This window comes from Salmo trutta, chromosome 33 (genome assembly GCF_901001165.1).
Source record: "Salmo trutta chromosome 33, fSalTru1.1, whole genome shotgun sequence".
Taxonomy (NCBI): Eukaryota; Metazoa; Chordata; class Actinopteri; order Salmoniformes; family Salmonidae; genus Salmo; species Salmo trutta.
The window spans coordinates 7740376-7766136 of record NC_042989.1 but is presented as its reverse complement, the minus strand read 5'-3'; the positions used below and the strand labels follow the sequence as shown (position 1 = coordinate 7766136).

At 44.5% G+C, this 25761-nt stretch overlaps 1 protein-coding gene across 1 annotated transcript in view; it reads left to right on the top strand.

The window, feature by feature from the left end:
* The window catches only part of LOC115172318 (protein phosphatase 1 regulatory subunit 37), a 68057-nt gene that overhangs the window by 21914 nt on the left and 20382 nt on the right, over positions 1-25761 (top strand). The window contains exons 9-10 of the mRNA XM_029729670.1: positions 17419-17560; positions 17742-17908. Of these exons, the coding sequence (XP_029585530.1) occupies positions 17419-17560; positions 17742-17908 (309 nt within the window). The remainder of the gene's footprint in view (positions 1-17418; positions 17561-17741; positions 17909-25761) is intronic.

The following is a 25761-nucleotide window of genomic DNA, read 5'->3' as shown; positions in this document are numbered from 1 at the left end:
TGTTTATTAAATTTGTTTTAATTGTTAAACTATTATTCAAAATGAATTAGTGTCAATGTTGGTCAATCGCATATGACAATCCTGCAATAAAAAGGGGAAGGGTTCTGTCTCTAATGTGTCTGTGTTGTAGTGCTGAGCGATTAGTGCTGTTTGAGGTCGGTTCGATTATTAAGAAATAATCACGGTTTTTGATTTTGGTTTCAATCTTTTTTTACATGACTGCTGAATACCAACTATCAAATCACTTAGATCGTGCATTGTCAGGTAGAAATACCTTGCACGAAGCAAATGCTCCTCTCAATCGAGAATTCTTCTGTCTCTTTTACGCAGCAGGCATATAACACAGACTGGCCAAGTAGGCATGCAATGGATTATGGCCATTGCAGTTAATTACCACATTTTCTGCGCTAAACTATGTAGAATATTAGTATGTTGGAAACCAGATTTTGCCCTATTATAAAAGTGCCAGGCATTGAAATCAGTGGTATGCTGAATTTTATTCTATTTTTTATGGTTTGTCCTCAGGGTTTCACCTGCCATTTCAGTTCTGTTATACTCACAGACATTATTTTAACAGTTATAGAAACTTTAGAGTGTTTTCCATACATATCCTAGTTTCTGGGCCTGAGAAGCAGGCAGTTTACTTTGGGCACGCTTTTCATCCGGATGTCAAAATACCGCCCCCTATACCAAAGAAGTTAAAATGATACCAGTAGACAATGTACAGTGAGGGAAAAAAGTATTTGATCCCCTGCTGATTTTGTACGTTTGCCCACTGACAAAGAAATGATCAGTCTATAATTTTAATGGTAGGTTTATTTGAACAGTGAGAGACAGAATAACAACAAAAAAATCCAGATAAATGCATGTCAAAAATGTTATAAATTAATTTGCATTTTAATTAGGGAAATAAGTATTTGACCCCCTCTCAATCAGAAAGATTTCTGGCTCCCAGGTGTCTTTTATACAGGTAAGGAGCTGAGATTAGGAGCACACTCTTAAAGGGAGTGCTCCTAATCTCAGTGTGTTACCTGTATAAAATACACCTGTCCACAGAAGCAATCAATTAATCAGATTCCAAACTCTCCACCATGGCCAAGACCAAAGAGCTCTCCAAGGATGTCAGGGACAAGATTGTAGACCTACACAAGGCTGGAATGGGCTACAAGACCATCGCCAAGCAGCTTGGTGAGAAGGTGACAACAGTTGGTGCGATTATTCGCAAATGGAAGAGACACAAAAGAACTGTCAATCTCCCTCGTCCTGGGGCTCCATGCAAGATCTCACCTCGTGGAGTTGCAATGATCATGAGAACGGTGAGGAATCAGCCCAGAACTACACGGGAGGATCTTGTCAATGATCTCAAGGCAGCTGGGACCATAGTCACCAAGAAAACAATTGGTAATACACTACGCCGTGAAGGACTGAAATCCTGCAGCGCCGCAAGGTCCCCCTGCTCAAGAAAGCACATATACATGCCCGTCTGAAGTTTGCCAATGAACATCTGAATGATTCAGAGGACAACTGGGTGAAAGTGTTACATCAGATGAGATCAAAATGGAGCTCTTTGGCATCAACTCAACTCGCCGTCTTTGGAGGAGGAGGAATGCTGCCTATGACCCCAAGAACACCATCCCCACCGTCAACATGGAGGTGGAAACATTATGCTTTGGGGGTGTTTTTCTGCTAAGGGGACAGGACAACTTCACCACATCAAAGGGACGATGGACGGGGCCATGTGCCGTCAAATATTGGGTGAGAACCTCCTTCCCTCAGCAAGGGCATTGAAAATGGGTCGTAAATGGGGATTCCAGCAAGACAATGACCAAAACACACGGCCAAGGCAACAAAGGAGTGGCTCAAGAAGAAGCACATTAAGGTCCTGGAGTGGCCTAGCCAGTCCCCAGACCTTAATCCCATAGAAAATCTGTGGAGGGAGCTGAAGGTTCGAGTTGCCAAACGTCAGCCTCGAAACCTTAATGACTTGGAGAAGATCTGCAAAGAGGAGTGGGACAAAATCCCTCCTGAGATGTGTGCAAACCTGGTGGCCAACTACAAGAAACGTCTGACCTCTGGTGGCAAAACCCTTGTTGGCAATCACAAAGTCATGTTTTGAAGAGGGGTCAAATATTTATTTCCCTCATTAAAATGCAAATCAATTTATAACATTTTTGACATGCGAATTTCTGGATTTTTTGTTGTTGTTATTCTGTCTCTCGCTGTTCAAATGAACCTACCATTACAATTATAGACTGATCATTTCTTTGTAAGTGGGCAAATCAGCATGCAAAATCAGCATACAAAAACCTACAAAATCAGCAGGGGATGAAATACTTTTTTCCCCTCACTGTATATGAGGCAAACCATATACCAGATGTTGTACATGGCTTTTATGTGCTGACAAATACAATTGTTTAGTGCAAACCCACCCATTGTAAATTTAGCTACAGTATTGAAATAATGAGATGACAATTTGGCTACAGGAGATGAGCATTACAGGTAACATTTTAGTTCATTCATTTTAGCAATATTGCTTGCAATATGATTGCTGTTGTTCCCATAGATAGACCCCTTAAACAAAGATTGCAGTTTTGAAACTGCAATAAAAGTGCATTAATTGCAGTCGACTGGTAACTGCAGTTGAAATGCAATTATACTGCAAAAGTACTGCAGTAAAAAATATATATATATTGGATGCAGTATTTGTAGCGTACTGCAGTTATACTGCACTCCAACTGCAGTTATACTGCACTCTGACTGCAGTTATACTGCACTCTGACTGCAATCTTTTTTCGTACGGGACAGTACATTGTTGCACTAGTATCACTGACCCTGGATAAGCTAGCGACTGGGCTAAGATGGCTAACATTTTAGGTCAATAATATGGTGTTAACATTATGTTGGCTTTATAATCGAGAGAGAAATTGAACTAGCGAGTAAGTTCATTTTTGCCTAGGTAGTTTATAAGGTTAGCATACTTTTCTCAAAACAAATCTCTTTGTAGCTAGCCAGCTACTTTTTGTCCTACTTTAGAAACATACACATTTATAATCTTTGATATGGCTACCACTGTAGACCATTTCTCCCCTCTTGCTGCAGCTTTAGCTCATCTCAAAATTATGTGAAAACCAGCAACGCATTTGATTCGTGTGACAGGTTTGCGAGTCGTTATTGATTTACACCGGGTTCCAACCAATCTTTAGCTGATTTCTGCCATGGAACTTCCCCAGGCTTCCCATTTTAGGGTAGCCTGGTTCACGACGAGGCTATATTTACTGTAGTGTTTTTGCGGACATGACTAGTATACTACAGTATTTACCATAGTGTGTTCGCAGACATGATTGTAGTAACTACCAGACTACACCTCAACCAGAACATAAGACAGGTTGGTGACAGGCCACCTATTGAGTTGGGTCAACATTCTGAGCAATTCATCGGACCAGACAACACCTTAGCAAAAATATTTTTATTACAATTGCAACATCTAAACGTTAGACACAGGTTGTAGGTGACAAACTCATTCCATGGAGGGTCGAGTGTCTGCGGGTTTGTACTTGATTGATGAATTAAGGCCACTAATTAGTAAGACACTCCCAACACCTGATTGTCTAGGGCTTAATTGAAAGGAAAACAAAAACCTGCAGACACTGAATTAGTTTAATGGGCCTAGAACAGGGTTGTCAAAGGGAAACAGTACAGAAGCAGATATAAAAAACAAGAAAAGTTGATTAAAACTTAGACCAGGTATTCCAAAACTGGGGAAGATGTTTGAACATGTGAATATTTTTTGTATTTTTTAAGCAGTCCATTTATATTTTCCAATGGGCTATACATTTGGGTGAGCTTTTTTCCTCGCCTGAGTAGCCTCGTTTCACTGCCCCCCCCAAAATGAAACCATCTAGTGTTCAGCGAAATAACAACACAATGTGAAATACAGATAGTCTAGTCAAATAATTAACATCCAATCATATTAACCGTTACCCTCTTGCGGGAATTCCACTAATGGTCTGTACAGTGCCTTGCAAAAGTATTCATCCCCCTTGGCGTTTTCCTATTTTGTTGCATTACAACCTGTAATTTAAATGGATTTTTATTTTTATTTCATGCAATGGACATACACAAATTAGTCCAAATTGGTGAAGTGAAATGAAAAAAGAGCTTGTTTCAAAAAAATTCTAAAAACAGAAAAGTGGTGCGTGCATATGTATTCACCCCTTTGCAATGAAGCCCCTAAATAAGATCTGGTGCAACCAATTACCTTCAGAAGTCACATAATTAGTAAAATAAAGTCCACCTGTGTGCAATCTAAGTGTCACATGATCTCAGTATATATACACCTGTTCTGAAAGGCCCCAGAGTCTGCAACACCACCAAGCAAGCGGCACCACCAATCAAGCGGCACCATGAAGACCAAGGAGCTCTCCAAACAGGTCAGGGACTAAGTTGTGGAGAAGTACAAACCAGGGTTGGGTTATAAAAAAATATCCGAAACTTTGAACATCCCACAGAGCACCGTTTAAATCCATTATAAAAAAATTGAAAGAATATGGCACTGCAACAAACCTGCCAAGAGAGGGCCACCCACCAAAACTCACGGACCAGTCAAGGAGGGCATTAATCAGAGAGGCAACAAAGACACCAAAGATAACCCTGAAGGAGCTGAAAAGCTCCACAGCAGAGATTGGATATCTGTCCATAGGACCACTTTAAGCCACACACTCCACAGAACTGGGCTTTATGGAAGAGTAGCCAGAAAAAAGCCATTGCTTGAAGAAAAAAATAAGCAATCACATTTGGTGTTCGCCAAAAGGCATGTAGGAGACTCCCCAAACATATGGAAGAACTTACTCTGGTCAGATGAGACTAAAATTGAGCTTTTTGGCCATTGTCACGAACCGGCTTGAAGTCCGTAACAAAAGAGAGACAATGTGGAGATAAATATATTTTTGTTATTCCTTAACTGAAGTAACGTAAATACAATTAGCAATAGTGTGTGTAGTCAGCAATCAGTAGTGTAAGTGAGTGGTTGCGTGCATAAATGTGGTAATGAGGGGTGTTGAAAGGTGGCAAAGCAAACACACAAAATGGCCATAGAAATGCCACAACCAAAATCTAACCGTATGTCTGCATGGAGAGTCTCCTCAATAAATGGGGAAGAGGTGTATGCGATCTTAGTATGCGATCGTAGGTTTTCCTCACACCCATATGTCCAGCAACATCATTGTGAGAAGTTGTAAACACCAACTCGCGAAGCTTAGCTGGTACAACAACCTGACTAATCGCCTCCCCCACAAAACAACTACCATGAGACACCCACTTTCTCATCAGGACATCCTCTTGGAGAAAATAGCCATGGGCGACATCTCCCAAATGTTCCACAGGCACAATTTGGTCACGCAACTCTTCTAATGTGGAGTCAGCCCATTGCTCCTTGATTAGATCGGAGCGGGGTACAGATAACGGGAAAGTAGTGACAGATTTCTGTGTGCCATTCTCGTTAGACGGCCCAGTGACCAGGTCGCCACGGCTCATGGAACGAATCACTGCACACGCAGAGAACACCTCTGGGGAAACTCTGCGCACTCTCATCAGGAATCCCTGCAAATGACGGATTAGTGGAAACCACTAGAGATGGAAACAGGACAGGCCATACACGCTCACCAGCCAAGCTATTCCCAAGGATAACGTCGATACCCTCAGTAGGCAACGAAGGACGCACCCCCACAACAACCTCATCTTTCACCAGTCCACAATCAACATCAGTTTATTCAATGGAACTGACAGTGTTCAAACCTATTCCCCTAATTAGAACACTATTCCCCGAATCAGTCTCAGCAGAGAAGGGTAACACAGACTCCAACACAGATGACTTAGAGGCACCTGTGTCTCTCAGGATCTTCACTGGCACTAGGTCGTTACTTCCTAACAGACACAAAACCCTCCGTAATGAAAGGTAAATAGTCTTGGTCAATATGGACTTAGTGATGCATGGTGGTGGCCGCATCATGCTGTGGGGATGTTTTTCATCGGCAGGGACTGGGAAACTGGTCAGAATTGAAGGAATGATGGATGGTGCTATATAATGGGAAATTCTTGAGGGAATCCTGTTTGTTTCCAGAGATGTGAAACTGGGAAGGAGGTTCACCTTCCAGCAGGACAATGAGCTGAAAGCATACTGCTAAAGCAACACCCAAGTGGTTTAAGGGGAAACATTTAAATGTCTTGGAATGGCCTAGTCAAAGCCCAAACCTCAATCCAATTGAGAATCTATGGTATGACTTAAAGATTGCTGTACACCAGCGGAACCCATCCAACTTGAAGGAGCTGGAGCAATTTTGCCTTGAAGAATGGGCACAAATCCCAGTGGCTAGATGTGCCAAGCTTATAGAGACACACCCCAAAAGACTTGCAGCTGTAATTGCTGCAAAAGGCGGCTCTACAAAGTATTGACTTTGGGGGGGTGAATAGTTATGCACGCTCAAGCAAGTTGTCTGTTTTTTTTTGTCTTGTTTGTTTCACAAAAAAAAGTATTTAGCATCTTCAAGGTGGTATGCATGTTGTGTAAGTCAAATTATACAAACCCCCCAAAAATCGATTTTAATTACAGGTTGTAAGGCAACAAAATAGGAAAAATGCCAAGGGTGTCACGACTTCCGTCGAAGTTGGTGCCTCTCCTTGTTCGGGCGGCGTTTGGCGGTCGACGTCACCGGCTTTCTAGCTGCCACCGATCTATGTTTCTTTTTTTAGCTGCCACCGATCTATTTATTCCCTATTTAACCTTTTGGTTCCCACATGGTTTTGTGTGCGTTTGTTCTTTGTTTAGTGTTCAAGGTTTCTGTGAGCTGGTGTGTTTTGTTTATTTTCGAGTAAAGTATGTCTTTTACTCAGTTATGTGTCCTGCGCCTGACTCCATCCTAACCACTGCACACTGACACTTGACAAAAGGGTGAATACTTTTGCAAGCCACTGTATGTAGCCAAACGTAGTTGCTGTTCATTCCGTTTGCTCAAAAATTGATAAATGGTTAAAAAAAGCAGTACTACCAGCTGTACTACACCTGCACCTGTCGACAACACAAGTTGTTCTGCTTCCACGAGCACATCCAATGCTAGCATCAGTAATTCTACATTTGTTGTTAGCCCAGCTAGCATGGACACTGACAGTTGTGAATCGGATGCAGCCGAAGAGCTACTGCCCCCTTACCCGGGAAAGCACCGAACAACAAACAGGGACTTTTGACCATAGACGAGGCGCAAATATGATGAGAACTTCATTGATTTGGGGTTCACTTATATTCGGAGTAGTGCCTTTCCTCAGCCACAGTGTGTTATATGTGCAAAAGTACTATCTCACAACTTGATGAAACCTTCACTCTTGCGCAGACATTTAGAAATGAAACATGCCAATTTGAAAAATAAGCCACTGGAGTTTTTTGAGCGAGAATTAAGACAACTTTCGATTAGTAAGACATGTATAAAAGCAAAATATACCATTAATAAGAAGGGGCTAGAAGTGTCCTATATGATGAGCTACCGAGTGGCTTGGACAGGCAAGCCCCATACTATTGTGGAGGACTTAATTAGTCCTGCTACTGCGGATATGGCTGGGACAATGCTGGGGGAAAGGCCCCAAAAAATATACAGACAATGTCTTCATCAAACAACACTGTTTCACAACGCATCAGTGACATGGCAGGAGATGTTTTGAAACAATTACTGCTTTGCATACAAGCCAGTGAATTAAATGCGTTACAGCTGGATGAGTTAACAGATGTGGCAGGCCTGGCACAGCCCCTGGTATATGTCTGTTACGTTTATGAGGGTTCAATTAAGGAAGACATCCTCTTCTGCAAACCACTGGAAACCAGGACAACAGGCGAGGATATTTTTAAAGTACTGGACAGCTTTGTGACATCATGGACTTTGGTGGTCAAGATGTGTTTGTGCTGGTATCTGTACTGATGGCACAAAAGCTATGACAGGGAGATATAGTGGAGTGGTAACGCGCATGCAAGCAGTTTCTCCCGACTCCACTTGGGTACACTGCAACATCTACCGAGAGGCTCTTGCTGCCAAGGGAATGCCTGACAGCTAGAAAAACGTTTTGGACACTACAATGAAAATGATTAACTTTGTTAAAGCAAGGCCCCTGAACTCTCGTGTATTATCTGCACTATGCAATGATATGGGCAGCAACCATGTAACACTTTTACAACATACAGAAGTGCGCTGGTTATCAAGGGGCAAAGTATTGACATGTTGTTTTTAATTGAGAGATGGCCTTAAAGTTTTCTTTACTGACCATAATTTCCACTTGTCTGACCGCTTGCATGATGACGAGTTTCTCACACGACTGACCTATCTGGGTCATGTTTTTTCTCGCCTGAATGATCTGAATCTAGGATTACAGGGACTCTCCGCAACTATATTCAATGTGTGGGACAAAATTGAGGCTATGATTAATATGTTGGAGCTATTCTCTGTCTGCATTAACAAGGACAACACACAGGTCTTTCCATCATTGTATGATTTTTTTGTGTGCAAATGAACTCAAGCTTACGGAAAATGTCAAATGTGATAGAGCGAACCACCTGAGTGAATTGAGTGTGCATTTACGCAGGTACTTTCCCAAAACGGATGACACAAACAACTAGATTCGTTATCCCTTACATGCCCTGCCTCCAGTCCACTTACCGATATCTGAACAAGAGAGCCTCATCAAAATTACAAGATGCGGTTCTGTGAAAATTTAATTTAATCAGAAGCCACTGCCATATTTCTGGATTGGGCTGCGCTCAGAGTATCCTGCCTTGGCAAATTGCGCTGTTAAGACACTGATGCCCTTTGCAACCACGTACCTATGTGAGAGTGGATTCTCAGCCCTCACTAGCATGAAAACTGAAAAATGAAAAATACAGGCACAGACTGTGTGTGGAAAATGATTTAAAACTGAGACTCTCTCCAATACAACCCAACATTGCAGAGTTATGTGCATCCTTTCAAGCACACCCTTCTCATTAACCTGTGGTGAGTTATTCACAGTTTTCAATGAATAAATAAGGTTTTATATGTAAGATGGTTAAATAAAGAGCAAAACTATTAATTATTATATTATCATTTGTGCCCTGGTCCTATAAGAGCTCTTTGTCACTTTCCACAAGCTGGGTTGTGACAAAAACTCACTCATTCCTTTGTTTAATAATTGTATCGTATAGTGTGTGTGTGTGTGTGTGTGTGTGTGTGTGGTGTGGCAGGCTTACAATGATGGCAAAAAACATGTGAGAGTACGCTGACCCAGGTGCTAGAGGGGGAATGCAGCTGGAGGTTGAATGTTTGAAGGGTTACGGGACTATAAAAAGTTTGGGAACCACTGACTTAGACAATTAGATTTGCATGTTTGACAAAGAACAAACATTAACAAGAGTTCACCAAAATGACTTAGATCTGTTACTTCCACCAGATAGATTTCTGAAATGCAGTGCTTTGCTTTCAGAGATTCAGATGACCAACTTAACAAGATGATCAAAAACAGTGTCAAACAATACTGCACTTCTGATGGTAGAGAACAGTTAACCACTGCATTTACACAAACAATATATATTTTTGAAATACAAATTACTTTACAAAGTCAACTTATTGGAGGGCGCTGCCAATAAACTGCCTGGACCTCAAACCAGCAAAGCCTCTCCAAACAAAACAACTGAAAATGGTGGCTTTACATAATGAACATCTTGAATATTGTCACACATGAATAAACTCACTGATGGTCAAACTCAACACATACCATTCAGAACAATAGAACACACCCCAAACATTTCTTCAAGACCGCATGGTCACAAAATAAACAAACTGCACCGCCACCATACAACCTACACAACCACAACCTTCCAGGTATACAGCTTTCACCTGAATTCTTCTTCTTCGATGGGGTTTAATGGAGGTTGGCATTCAATGTTAATGGTGCATTACCGCCACCAGCTGGACGAGTTATTGAATAAGAAACTTAAAAAAAACATTCTGGGAAAGGTGGATAACAGCATCATCCAAAATAAAACACGCCAGCTAAAAAAATACAAAATTATATCAACATCATACTTCTTCAATCATAGTCCACTCCAAAATACATCCCTACACAGGCTTAGGGTCCTGTGATGGGCGGACATTCACCGACAGGATTTCTTGCACCGCCTCGGCTGTGAAATCACAAAGACCCAAAAAACGTTCAGCGGCATTCACAATGATTCCAATTTTCTTAGACTTCTTCTCCGCTTGTGCTGTACAGTTTATGACCATTGCATTAAATCATACAAATCCACCTTTTTAACATGTAGCGTTTCACTAACCCTCGGTTGATGAGAAACCTTCTGGTCTTGGTGGCTCTACTACCGTTACTTCTTCCCCGCCACTCGTTCCTTTCAATTTTCTCACCGCCTCCAGATAGGAGACACCATGGACACTCCTTACCCTTGCCACCTCCTTCTCCAGGGCACGCCAAGAATTCAGGGGCATGTTCACCTCCACAGTTGCAGCATTTCCCTTCATCTGGTATACGATATTCTTCTCTTCTGCACACACTTGACACATGACCAAATCTTTTAGATTTATCACACTGAAGGTGCTTGTGCACAAAAGCTCTTACAGGGTAGCTCATGAATCCTAACTTGATATGAGAGGAGAGAGACTCTTCATCAAGGAATAGTAGCGTGAATGAAGTGAACTTCTTTTCTCCGTCCACCATACAGGTCAATCGATGTGCACCAACCACTCCATCGATGTCTTCAGTTATATCCTCTGCCTTTCTTTTTTGCGCCACCCCAGAAATAACCCCCTTGATTGGCGCCCTGCTACGAATATCCATGCAGGAAACATTCCACTCCGATATCTTTTTGAGTTTCAACACACGCTTCTTCTGCTCCGCAGACCAAAAAATAAAATAAGACCACTTCTTGTAACTCTCACCGACTCCACACTTTGTTCCAACACATTCCAGATTTTCCTGGAGACGTTCAACGGATTTACCAAGTAGCATTCATCCAAAACCCTGAAAAACGAGTTTAGTGGTTTCCTATTTTCCAACATAGCTTTACTTCTCCTTTCCCGCCACTGTAACCCACTCATTTTCACTTTCTGTACTATTAGCTTCACTCGATTCACTGGCAGTTTCAAACAAAACCTCAGTTTCCGCCAGCTTCCGTCCTCTCTGCCCTCCCCAATATTTCTCCGGCCTCTTCAATATGGTGTAATTGTTTTATTTTTTATTTATTTAACCTTTATTTAACTAGGCAAGTCAGTTAAGAACAAATTCTTATTTACAATGACGGCCAACCTGGACGACGCTGGGCCAATTGTGCTGCGCCCTATGGGACTCCCGATCACAGCCAGTTGTGATACAGCCCGGGATCGAACCAGTGATGCCTCGACCACTGCACCACTCAGAAGGCCTCTCACCTGAATGCGACCAAGGTGTTTATACATTTCCTACATGTCCTTCCCTAATAAGGGTGTACAGGGAAACACTGACCAAAACTTTGGTTCCTAGCCTGTCACGCAATATTCTTCAGTTACAAGATTGTAACTGAGTGAGGTTTAGGTGAGGGTTATGGTGATGCCCATCTACTGTGGGACTCCAGTTAAAGAGCAGGCGGAGGAAGAGATGCAGTTCAGTTTAAGGGTCTTTATACATTCAGGTAATGGAGATTATACAAACCTAATATTTACCCAAATTCGTTTGTTTTTAACCCAGCATATTTTTGGGGGAGTGTAATGAGCATCACAAAGGCAATTCAGAAAAAGTGCAACAATTATTAGCGTGTCCATTAGCACTACTAGTACCGAAGACAACAGATCAATATTGTAGCTCTCAAACTCTAAGCAGCATTCTGCTCCCTACAGTTTTCAGCTATTAGTTTCGCCCACAATATTTCATCAGAGAGAAAGAGTCCTTCAAATAAAAAAGAAAACTTACTGTAGAATTTTTGCACAGATCCATACAGCCATTGGTGCCTCAATCCAACGAAACTACACTTCCGTTACACTTCCCAAGTCACACGCTTGAGCTAATTAGCAAATGCGGTCGCCTCGTCTTCCGTCTGTTTTCCGTGAAAACAAGCACTGTAACATGGAGATATGGCCGTGTGGGTACACTAACCTAACCTTTCGTTATTTATTTTTAATGATTTCTCGATGATATGTAAGATAAGGTCCTTATGCTTCCAAAACCGTACCGCAAACAACGCGTGCAAATGTTTAGATTGAGAATAAGGACTCTTAACAAAGCTCCCCCGTACATAAGGTGCCTTCGTCCAATGACTTATGTGTAATTTAATGGAACTGAGAGTCATGATCAAGGGCTAGGAATTCTGTACAAAGATTCAAAACCAACTGGCAGTTCCTTTAGGGTTTACCAGTATAAATCAACAATTATCAGACAACCAGTAATACATACCCAGATAGTGGCTTGCTCTACTCAGGCAATCATAAATATGGTAGGTATTTCAAATGATCCTCTTTGATGATATGTGACTTAAAGTCCTAAGTATTTATGATTGAGTAGAGCAAGCCACTATCTGGGTATGTATTATTGGTTGTCTGATGATTGTTGATGATTTATACTGGTAAAGCTGGTTACTGTGCTCTGTGACGTGGATGCGGGGGAGGGCATTCGTTTCAGGTGTGCCCTCTAGAAAGCCAGTATGAGTGTTTGCACTCAGGCTAGAATGGAAGGCGACCGGTGCGTAGGAGAAAAAATATCTGTAGATTTCAAAAGGTACTCGCACTGAAAACCATGAAAAAGGCATAACCCTAGGAGGCCGAGCTTCAAAAAATAATGCACTTAATTTTATCCATGCTCGAAAGAATACAAAAGGTGAAAGTACAAAGTGCGAAAAAAAACTAAAACGAAGCATATGTTTCAGCCTTATGCCTTCATCAGTGCTGTATACAAAAATTAGGAAGACACGTACTTAAGGAGACACACCTGCTATGCGTAACAGGCGCAACAGGTGCAAGCAGATAGTTGATTAGATACTGGAGAATAGGGAGTCAATAAATATTAACAAGGAATATGTAGAAGAATATAGAAAATGGACAATTCAAATGTCACATATTATTGGAAAAAGGCTAGGCTACAAAACAATATCAGAAGCAATAGATATAAAATACTCAAGTAGGCTAAAAATCTCAGAGTGCTGGGGGGGACTGCTGGTGCTCATCCATATTGTGGCGGCTTGAGAAACATGGTCAATGGCACAGAACTTAAGATCAGTCACAGCATGTTTAGCCTCATGAAAATGTCTAGCCACTAGTAATTTCAGGTCATTTCTTCTGATGGCACTGCGGTGCTCGTTGATGCGTAACCGTAGTTGTCTGCACATAACCGTAGTTGTATTAACGTAGTTGTCTGCGGGTAATGCCAGTGTATTAACCGTAGTTGTCTGCGGGTAATGCCAGTGTATTAACCGTAGTTGTCTGCGGGTAATGCCAGTGTATTAACCGTAGTTGTCTGCGGGTAATGCCAGTGTATTGCAAGCCACATGGCAATACTGTAGATACACTACATTGTTAGATCCACAGGTATTGATAGTGTGCCCATCTGTATGGTCACGTGAGGACAGCGAGCACTCGTGGCAGCGAGCACTATATAACTTTATGGCAAGGTATTTACTGTATGGGCAGGTTCGAGGGCACCTCCTTTCAATCCGGGTCCTTCACCCAGACAGAGTAGTTGAGCACGACAAACAACAACCACCAGTGTGTGTAACTGAAATGGGAGTACAAGCCTTTAATCTTACAAAAGAGAACAAGCCATTGTTTGTTTTGTATAGTTGATATTGGCCCCGAAATGCTAACAACTCATTTAAACAGCCATTTTGAGTGTATTGAACTTTTCTCTTTGATACTTGTGTTAATGGCCACATGTTAATAATTGTTGCACTTTTGTGCATTGTCTTTGTTATGCTAACTAGGCCTGCTTTATGGCTATACTTTCTACTTCTGCTAGCCTTATATTGTTTATTTGCTTGCTATGCTGTCTAGCCATTGATAAATTAGCCTGCTATAGCTTCGGCCTACCATGCTGCATGCTTTTGTAACCCTTTCTTGCCATTCATTATTAACTGCTGCTATATTTAAATAGTTTTACCCATTTATATGCTGCTATTAAAGGGAAACAGTACAGAACTAGATATAAAGAACAAGCGAAGTTGATTAAAACAGAGGAGAGGTTTGTTTTTTTAGAAACACATTAACAAGAGAACACCAAAATGACTTATATCTGTTACTTATACTAGATAGCTTTCTGAAATACAACAATACTTTCACAGCGATTCAGCTGACCAAGTTTACAAGATGACCAGTGATAGTGACAAACAATACTGTACTTCAGATTGTAGAAAAGACAGAACAGTTAACCACAGCATTTACATAAATAATAGATATTTTAGAAATCACCTAATTGGAGGGCGCTGCCAATAAACTGCCTCAACCTCAAACCAGCAAAGCCTCTCCAAACAAACCAACTGAAAACAAAAGGACATTTCAGTGGCTTTACATAATCAACATCTTGAATATTGTCACATGAAAAAACTCACTGATGGTCAAACTCAACACATACCATTCAGAATAGACCACACCAACATTTTCTTCAAGACCGCAAGGTCACAAAATAGTTGCTCACAGAAATAAAAAGCAATGACGCCACGCCATATCCCCCACCCCACCCTGCATGTCCTCCCCTAATAAGGGTGCACAGGGAAACACTGACTACAACTTTGGTTCCTGGCCTGTCACACAATATTCTTCTGTTACAATATTGGAACTGATTGAGGTTTAGGTGAGGGTTATGGTGATGGTGATGCCCATCTACTGTGGGACTTCAGTTAAAGAGCAGGCGGAGGCAGAGATGCAGTTCAGTTTAAGATTCTTTATAGATTCAGGTAATGGAGATGATACATGGCAGGGAATGATTGACATGAGACTCGTTTTGAATTGAGACTTGGCTGGATTTTTTCTGGAGTATGGTTTATCTAAAAGGAGATAGAGAAAGGTGCAAATAATAACAGGCAAAACCAGCAATGAACATACATAATTAAACAGCTGTTATGGGCCTAGAACCTGTCTAATGTTTTAGATGTTACAATTGTAATAAATGTTTTATATTTTTGCTAAGGTGTTGCCTGGTTTGTTGAATTGCTCAGAATGTTGACCCAACTCACTAGGTGGCCTGTCACCAACCTGTCTTATGTCCTGGTTGAGGTGATTCACTCATTGAACAGTAACTGGCGTAGTCTAGTGGTTCTGCAATTTTAGCTAACCCTAGTCAGCAGGTGTTACTACAGTCATGTCTACAAAAACAATACAGTGAATACTATAGTGTATATACATTTAGACCATAGTATACTTTAGTATTTTTTGGGGGGGGTTGGCTGTGAATGTCTAACATGTTTGAACTAGGACCACAATGGAATTAATTACTTAATTAATTAACTTTGTTCTTGACAAATCTCTAACTCCATTGTATCCACGTTTGTGGTTGTATTGTGTTTTTAAATAGATTTTGACTATCAATCAAGGGATACTACAGTGTGGAGTATAGTATTCTACAAAATTCTATAGTTGGCACACCACGATCTAGGGGGAACCTCAGGAAATTCCCGGCATGAGCTCCCTAAGGACATACTGTTCAAATCAAAATGGCATTGTTAAAGCTAGCTAGCAGTCCAATCGGAAAATTCTCAATTAAGCACTACGTGACAAAGGATATTACAAATAAGTGATAATGCCCGACAAGCCGGTGTTTGGAGGAAATATTGACACAGGAGTTAGGGCAATATATCCTACAAACACTGGCCCTGAGGGCATTATCACTTTTATACAACGGGTTACCAACATCTTCAAATAATGATTGACATATTTTCATGAATGTTATTTAGATGTATTTATTCATACTATTTCCTCCTTCCACAAGATATAGTCCCAAAACAAATCCTGGGTTGCTACCCAAGCCGGCTGGACGTTTGTTCTATCGGTTCGGTTGCGAAAGACGCGACCCAGTCATTCAGTCTTTTTGTTCTGTATCTATGGAAGCGACCCAGTCGTTCAGTCTTTTTGTTCTGTATCTATGGACACGACCCAATCGTTTATTCTAAATGTTACATTGCCATACTGGCTGGCAACGTTCTTAACCCTTGCTTGCTAGTTAGGCAACTATGGCTAACAACTACGGCTCGCCAGAATAACAGCAAAGTAGCTTAATTTGCATTTGTTTAAGCTGTTTTCTAATGACATTTATTTGGATACATCCATAACAATGAGCTAAGGAGGCGCGATTTCGCCTGGCATAGAAAATGTGCTCACTCGTCAGGACACTGTTGTTCAGAGGAGCTAGCCAACTACAAAGCTAACACAATCACTTCAAACTGAAGCTGGAAAGACTAGCTGTACTTCGTTTCGTTTGACCTTTTTTCAATTTACATTTCTTTGTATATATCCATAAAAATGATGCCAGCTGATTCATGATTTATATTGGGTGAGAAACATTGCCTGCCTGTCTGTCTCATCGAGACTCCCGAGACATTCATTACTATGGGACAGCTGGAGATCGAATTTTAATATTGAAACAATGTTGCAAATGTCGGAGAGACAGCAAGGTTTACACAAATCTCTGCTGTTGAAAACTAAATGTTACTCTAAAAGAAATGTGAGATGGTGTATAGATTATTTTTATAGTGGAGATCAAGTTCATAAATTGCCTGGCTGGGCTGATGAGACAGAGGATTGAGCAGTCAGATGGAACAGAGTAAATAGGCATTTTAACATCATAGATTTAGCCGGTGGTAACTTGTGGAAAGACACTGGCTGGAATGCGGTTTTAACCAATCAGCATTCAGGATTAGACCCACCCGTTGTATAATGTATAGTATTCTACACAGTATACTACAACATTCCAAAGTAAGCACTACATGATCAAGGAAACTACAGCGTGTAGTATGGTATTCTCCAGTATACTACAAAATTCTACAGTAAGCACTACACAATCGAGGGATACTACAACGTGGAGTATAGGATTCTACACTGTACTATAGTTTACTATATAATTCTATAGTAAGTACTATAGTGAACTGTAGCATTTTTTTATATGAACAGGAAGAGATTAAACATCCTGTAACAGATTCATAAACACCATCAACAACTTGCTGCAAAATATCTAAAAATGTAGTTGAATGTGCAGATTTATTGTCCCTGCTTCACTAGTTGTGGTTCCTTAAGAATGTCAGAATTGTCATATTTTATTGGATGTTATATTCAGGTAGAGGATATAGGCTATGTGCCAAACGGTTACCTATACCCTAGTGCACTATATAGAGAATTCGGGACGCACACAGAGTATGATCTGTGGCCTTGTGTTTGTGCTGTATTCCAGCCTGTCCTAAAGACTCTGGAGACATTGAACCTGGGGGAGAATAACCTGCAGAACAGAGGTATCCACACACTGAGGGAATCTCTGATGATGAACCACTCACTTCTGCAGCTAGACCTGGAACACACACACATCACGTGTGAAGGTACTCACTTTTCACACAGTCGTCACTCATGTTATTTTGTGTGTTTGCTATCTCTTCATACTACTGTGTTACTATAAGTGTGTGTGTGTGTGTGTGTGTGTGTGTGTGTGTGTGTGTGTGTGTGTGTGTGTGTGTGTGTGTGTGTGTGTGTGTGTGTGTGTGTGTGTGTGTGTGTGTGTAGGTGCTGTGGCGTTGGCTGAGTTTCTAGCTGAGAGCCGTCACATCCAGCGTCTGGACGTGCGTGAGAACGAGGTCAGGGCTGGAGGTCTCATGGCCCTCTCTCTGGCCTTACGAATCAACCACAGCCTCACCTCACTGGACCTGGACCACACACCCAAACAGGAACAGGTACATCAGTCTCAAGCATCTCAAATTGTACCCTATTCCCTATGTAGAGCAGTACTTTTGATCAAAGCAACTTTTCCCTATATAGTGCACTACTTTTGACCAGGGCCAGAGTCAGACACTAAAATGTCATCCATGGCGATTAAGTGTTGCGATATGTCTTCAGCGTTGTTGCCTTTTTGTCCTCTGTGTGAGGAGGACAAAAGGAGACGCAGAGGAGACGCAGAGCTGAGGAGAACGACGCTGCCACAACTTAAATATGAATACTTTAATCCACAGCCGTTGGTTGGTCATGTTAAAGTTCACAATTAGAAGTCAGATAAAGACAACTAAAAATTAACCCATGGTGGTACGTCAGTGTTGCCTTTTTCTCCTCTGTGTGTGTCTGTGAAGGCCTGAGGAGAACTATTCTGCCACTACCTTAATACAGGCCCCTGCTGGATTCACAAAATAATTACCCGCACTTGCCATCTGTTTGTCATGATTTTATCTCAGCTAACTTATTTGCATATTAAAGCATTAATTAAAATCTCCAAGGAACGGAATTCTTACTTTAAAATTAACTCCAATGGCTTCGTGTGGATGGGGCTCTAAACTTGTTTTATTTTAGTGTTTGCAGTTTTATTTTGGTGTTTACTCATTTAATTCAAATTCTATTCAATTTCTTCCCCGGTGACAGAAGTCAACTGGATATACAGTATATGCCTGTTTATGTGGGTGAAAATGGGAAGCTATTATTTGAAATGATGATAGGTTAACGTACTGTGCATACTGTGAATGTGTACCTATACCAGGCCAGGTACTGTATCAATTTTAATGGGGACAGAAATAAATTCCTTGTTGGAGAAAAGCATTTCATGCCTAGCATCAGACACACAGCCTTATGATTAACATTTCTGTTGTGGAGACAGGAGTTACTGTGGTTTCAGTCCGGGATGTTTAAGGCATGGTAATAAGGAATATTTTTGCGCTGTGCCGTTGTAAGGTTTGGAGTCACACAGCTGGGATTTGTCTTGGCGGTCGTGCTGATCCAGGTGGGAAGAGTGACGATTGTATTAAAAAGCAAATCTTTCCATCAGAAAGCAGCGGGGGGCCAGATCAAGTGTTCCTCACTCAGTCCCGCTGTATTCCCCGGGTCGCAAAGAAATGTGAAAATTTCATTTTTCTAAAGGAAAATGACTGGGTATGTGTGTGGGAGTGTATGTGTGTCTGTAAAAGAGTGGGCGTGTGATGCCGTTGGTCTGCCCGTATGTGGTGGGTGTGTGTGGCTATGTGTGTGTGGTTCAATTGTGGATGCGCATATTTAAAAGACAAAAAAGGTGGCGGGGCCTGGGACTCGGAGGGATGGGAGGAAATCTGGGTCCTTGCATCTTTGTTTACAAGCGTCAGATTTTTCATGTCTGTTGCCGCGCTTCTCCATTTGATCATTGGCCTGTTTGCTGTTAATTATTAATTATTTACCCATCTAAAATATTCATTGAGCCAGCAGCCTTATGAAAAGCAACATTCAGAGCGTGTAGTTATCTGTAGCCGCTGCTTCCCTGCCTACAAGGCTGCAAGGTGAAGAGAGGCTGTTTATCCTGCTTATCAACCTGCCTAATAAACAAACTACATGGGCTGCGTTCCAAATTGTCCACCTTTTCCCTATGTTGTGCGCTATATAAGAAATAGGGTGCCATTTTGGACACAGACATCTTGTCATCAAACTTCATTTAGCAGCTGCCTCTTAATCGCTAGTTTGATGTTTGGATATTTTGTTTGTTGGTCAATACCCTGTGTGGCTCAGTTGGTAGAGCATGGCGCTTGCAACACCAGGGTTGTGGGTTTGATTCCCATGGGGGACCAGTCTGAGAAAATATATTCAGTCGCTCTGGATGAGAGCGTCTTGTAAATGTAGAATGGCTCTGCCCTACAGTTAAGGGCTACAGTGAGGAAGTTGAATGTGTAGACTAGGTTGTCATTGTGAAAGGGTGATAATTAGGAGAACGGGGGGTGGTCTAGGGTTACTTGAGTTGGGACTCTGTGGGGAAAGATACAGAGTGGAGGACACAGCCTTTTGGAAGCTGTTTTAGAATGCTGTGTGTTGGAAAGTTATTTTGTTGATTTGTGTGGTGGCATTGGGGCGTTGGTAGAAGGGTACAGGTGTGAAGGTAGGGGGATGTGGAGGGGGTCTCTGGGGAGCTGTTTTGGGGGGGGCCTCTTTATCACGCAGGGGTGCAGTAAGAAAGGGAGGAGGAGGCAGTCATTGGGGAAGATGTTTTTTGGGGGCCCCTCTCCTTTGGCTTGGTCAGTCTCGGTGGCTGGTTGTTTGACGGCTGGGATGGGACAACCTGTCCATGCATGTAGTCAGCACTCAGGTTCAGGCTCAGAGGGGTGATGGGCTGCATCATCATAGGCAGAGCCAGCCCAGCGCTCCAGAGACCACAGCAGAGGTCGCGTCCCACATGGCATATTCCCTACGGGCCCTGGTTAAAAGTAGTGCACTAAATAAGGAAAAGGGTGCCATTTGGGACACAGGCTTATGCCACCCGACCCACCCAGAACCACAGAGATGATGCCTCAGAGATGGAGCTCTCACACAGAGAGCGAACTGGCATTCAGACCCTCCCTGCTTTTCACCGCATCGCTGCAATAAGAGAGGCACGGAGGCTTTAACGAGGACTTCTGACTTCTGCATATTACCTTAACTCAACAACTATCAAAAGACTACTCCGACCACTTTTTCGGACATTGCTATAATCACGAAGCCGTCTACTGCTGAACTCCAACTGTAACCATCACCATTAGGGCTGCTAGTAGTGCATCAGAGGATAGAGCCTCTCAAACAGAAAATGAACCAGTGTCTCTCAAACACAAACACAACAACAAACTCGTAGCTCGCTGCACTCCTGATGTATTTTCAGGGAAAAATAGGCATATTTGCCAGCTGTGTAATTTACTGCTGCTCTCATTTGCATATTAAAGCCTTAATTAGCCCCTCTGAGCGTGTGTGTGTGTGTTTTGAGGTGGGGGGGGGGGTAGTGTAATCATCGGACGTGTAGTCACGGGGGAGGACGATGTGTTTGTGTCCGGGGGGAGGTGGAGAAGGGGGGGAGTGGGCCCGTGTGGGAGGGATCCGGGAACGGGCCAGAACAGAGGCAGACTGCACAGTCGTAGTCTTCTGGGGGTCTCTGTTGACCATGTACTGCGTGCCGTATCCCTTTGTTCCCCCTGCTGCTCTGGGGGGGAGGAAGGAGGGTGAGGGGGCTGTATGTATGAAGCAGGGGTTGCGTTGCGCCGTTTCGGAGCTCTTTCCGGGCCCTTTGATGTGTCACACTTGGTCTATCTTGCTATGATTTTAATGGCTCCTCCTCTCCTCTCCAACACTTCTCAGCAGTCAGAGGTGTGACCCACACGTTCACAGGAAGTACAGAGGGCTGTTTTTTTGGTTTTGGAAGACAGGGAGATGGAGAAGAGAAAGGAGGTGTTGGGAGAGAGGGTGGCAATATGCATGAGAAAACAAACTCAATTGCACATTTGGTCTTTTCAAGGCTGGCACGAGGGTGTTCTTGTTAATTGATTAGCTCTTATACGTTTTCCTGCTCCCTCCTCCCCAGATGACACCATATGTGTATGGTTATTGTCACGTTTTCTTAGGAGCAGGAAAGGGGCAGAGTCAAGAGCAGGAGACTGAGGTCCGGTAGTACAGAAGTTTTATTCCACCATTGAAAATAAGGTAGCCGAAAAAGCACAGGGTGCGCATAACACCCAAAGAGGAGAATCGTTCCAAAACGATAACGCACGGGGCGCAGCCCGGCAAACACAATACAGAAATGCAACATGCTGAATACTAAGGCAGCGCTAACTACCGTCTGCACTCTTAGTGACATACAAACAATCCCGCACAAATTCCTGAACACAAAAGGACACACTAAATAGCCCCCCACTAATGACAGACAAGGAACAGGTGCGGACCTAGACAGACAAAACCAAAAGACACAGAAACATAGATCGGTGGCAGCTAGTAGGCCGGCGACGACGACCGCCGAGCGCCACCCGACCGAGGAGGGGCGCCACCTTCTGTGGATACTGTGACAGTACCCCCGCGCGCCGACGCCGGCCTGGGGACGACCCGGAGGGCGAGGCGCCGGTCGATCCGGACGGAGACGGTGGAATTCCTGCAATATAGCTGGATCCAGAATGTCCCCCACCGGAACCCAGCACCTCTCCTCCGGGCCGTACCCCTCCCAGTCCACGAGGTACTGCAGGCCCCCTACCCGACGTCGGGAGTCCAGGATGGCCCGGACTGTGTACGCCGGAGGGACCTCCCGCACCTCAGCGTCCTGCAGCGGACCAGCTACCACCGGCCTGAGGAGAGACACGTGAAACGAGGGGTTAATACGGTAATATGAAGGAAGTTGTAACCTATAACACACCTCGTTTATTCTCCTCAGGACTTTGAACGGCCCAAAAATCGCGGGCCCAGCTTCCGGCAGGGCAGGCGGAGGGGCAGGTTCTGGGTCGAGAGCCAGACTCTGTCCCCCGGGTTAAACACGGGGGCCTCACTGCGGCGGCGGTCAGCGCTCTCCTTGTGTCGTCCTATCGCCCGCTTCAGACACTCCTGGACAGCACTCCAGGTCTCTTTCGAGCGCTGTACCCATTCCTCCACCACAGGAGCCTCCGTCTGGCTCTGCTGCCATGGCACCAGGACTGGCTGATACCCTAATACAACCTGGAAAGGTGACAGGTTAGTAGAGGAGTGGCGCTGAGAGTTCTGGGCAATCTCGGCCCATGGCACGAACCTCGCCCACTCCCCTGGCCGGTCCTGGCAATACAACTGCAGAAACCTGCCCACATCCTGGTTAATGCGTTCTACCTGCCCATTACTCTCGGGGTGAAAACCCGAGGTCAGGCTGACCGAGACCCCCAGCCTCTCCATAAACGACCTCCACACCCTGGACGTGAACTGGGGACCCCGATCAGATACGATGTCCTCGGGCACCCCGTAGTGCCGGAAGACATGGGTGAATAGGGCCTCTGCGGTCTGTAGGGCCGTAGGAAGACCGGGCAAAGGGAGCAGACGGCAGGACTTCGAGAACCGATCCACAACAACCAGGATTGTGGTGTTCCCCTGAGACGGTGGGAGATCCGTGAGGAAATCCACCGAGAGGTGAGACCAAGGTCGCTGTGGAACGGGGAGGGGCTGTAGTTTCCCTTGAGGCAGGTGCCTAGGAGCCTTGCACTGGGCGCACACCGAACAGGAAGAGACATAGTGTCTAACATCCTCAACCAAGGTGGGCCACCAGTACTTTCCCTTCAGGCCCCACACTGTCCGTTCCCCCCCAGGATGACCCGAGGAGGGTAGAGTGTGGGACCATCGGATCAGGCGATCGCGAACACCAAGCGGAACGTAGGATCGATGGTCTGCTCCTCGGTGTCGTAGAGACGCGACAGTGCATCGACCTTCCGGTTCCGGGAAGCTGGAACGGGAAGCTGGATTAAGTCTCCTCGCTGCCCGGATGTACTCCAGGTTACGGTGGTTGGTCCAGATGAGAAAAGGGTGACGTGCCCCCTCAAGCCAATGTCTCCATACCGTCAAAGCCTTGAACACGGATAACAACTCCCTGTCCCCCACATCATAGTTGCGCTCCGCCGGGCTCAGCTTCTTAGAAAAGAATGCGCAGGGGCGGAGCTTCGGAGGAGCGCCCGAACGCTGCGACAGCACTGCTCCTACCCCAGCCTCGGACGCGTCCACCTCCACTATGAATGGCAAAGAGGGGTCCGGATGCGCCAGCACCGGAGCGTCGGTAAACAGAGCCTTCAGACGACGGAAGGCTCTGTCCGCCTCTGCCGACCACCGTAGCCGCACCGGACCCCCCTTCATCAGTGAGGTAATGGGAGCCGCCACCTGGCCAAAACCCCGGATAAACCTCCGGTAATAATTGGCGAACCCCAAGAATTGCTGCACCTCCTTCACCGTGGTTGGGGTCGGCCAATTACGCACAGCCGTAACGCGGTCACATTCCATCACCACCCCCGTGGTGGAAATGCGATATCCCAGAAAAGAGACTGCTCGTTTGGAGAACTCACATTTCTCAGCCTTGGCATATAGGTTATGCTCCAGCAGCCGCCCAAGCACTATACGCACCAGAGCCACATGCACCGCGCGTGTGGCGGAGTAGATCAAGATGTCATCGATGTACACCACCGCACCCTGCCCGAGCATGTCTCTGAGAACCTCGTCCACAAAGGATTGGAAGACAGCGGGAGCATTTTTTAACCCATACGGCATGACGAGGTACTCATAATGGCCAGATGTGGTACTAAATGCGGTTTTCCACTCGTCTCCATCTCGGATACGCACCAGGTTATACGCGCTCCTGAGATCTAGTTTTGTGAAGAAGCACGCCCCGTGAAATGACTCCACTGCCGTAGCAATGAGAGGTAGCGGGTAACTGAAACCCACCGTGATAGAATTTAGACCTCTATAGTCAATGCACGGGCGCAGACCTCCCTCCTTCTTCTTCACAAAAAAGAAGCTCGAGGAGACGGGTGACTTGGATGGCCAAATGTATCCCTGTCTCAAGGACTCAGCGACGTATGTCTCCATAGCCGCTGTCTCCTCCTGAGACAGAGGATACACGTGACTCCTAGGAAGGGCTGCATCAGCCTGGAGGTTTATCGCAATCCCCTCGTCGATGAGGGGGTAATTGAGTCGCCTTCGTTTTACAGAAGGCGATAGCCAAATCGGCATATTCTGAGGGAATGTGCACAGTGGAGACTTGGTCTGGACTTTCCACCGTGGTTGCACTGATGGAAACTCCTATACACCTACCTGAGCACTTCCTCGACCACCCCTTAAGATCCCTCTGCCTCCACGAAATCTGAGGGTTGTGAGTGGCTAGCTAGGGGATTCCCAGTACCACCGGAAACGCCGGGGAGTCAATGAGGAATAGGCTGATACGTTCCTCATGGCCCCCCCACGTCACCATAACCAGTGGCACGGTGACCTCCCCCACTTGGCCGGACCCTAGTGGTCGACTATCTAGGAAGTGCACAAGGAAGGGGTGGTCCAGCTGAACCAGGGGAATCCCTAACTTCTTGGCTACCCCACGGTCCATAAAACTCCCAGCTGCACCTGAATCGACTAGTGCCTTATACTGGAAGTGAGGGGAAAAATTGGGAAAACAAACTGAGGTGTACATGTGGTCAACAGGGGGCTCTGGGTGTGGCTGGTGCTGACTCACCTGGGGGGTCGATGTAGTGCTCTGCCTGCCATCCAAACTCCCGGGTGGACCTCTCCAGCACCGGTCCGCAGTGTGTCCTCTGCGCCCACAGTGGGTGCAGGAGAGCCCCCCCCCTCCGCTGAATACTAAGGCAGCGCTAACTACCGTCTGCACTCTTAGTGACATACAAACAATCCCGCATGAATTCCCGAACACAAAAGGACACACTAAATAGCCCCCCACTAATGACAGACAAGGAACAGGTGCGGACCTAGACAGACAAAACCAAAAGACACAGAAACATAGATCGGTGGCAGCTAGTAGGCCGGCGACGACGACCGCCGGGCATCGCCCGACCGAGGAGGGGCACGACCTTCTGTGGATACTGTGACAGTTATTATGAGGTCATGAACTACATAAACTCAGAAAAAAAAGAAACGTCCCTTTTTCAGGACCCTGTCTTTCAAAGATAATTCGTAAAAATCCAAATAACTTCACAGATCTTCATTGTAAAGGGTTTAAACACTGTTTCCCATGCTTGTTCAATGAACCATTAGCAATTAATGAACATGCACCTGTGGAACGGTTGTTAAGATACTAACAGCCTACAGACGGTAGGCAATTAAGGTCACAGTTATGAAAACTTAGGAC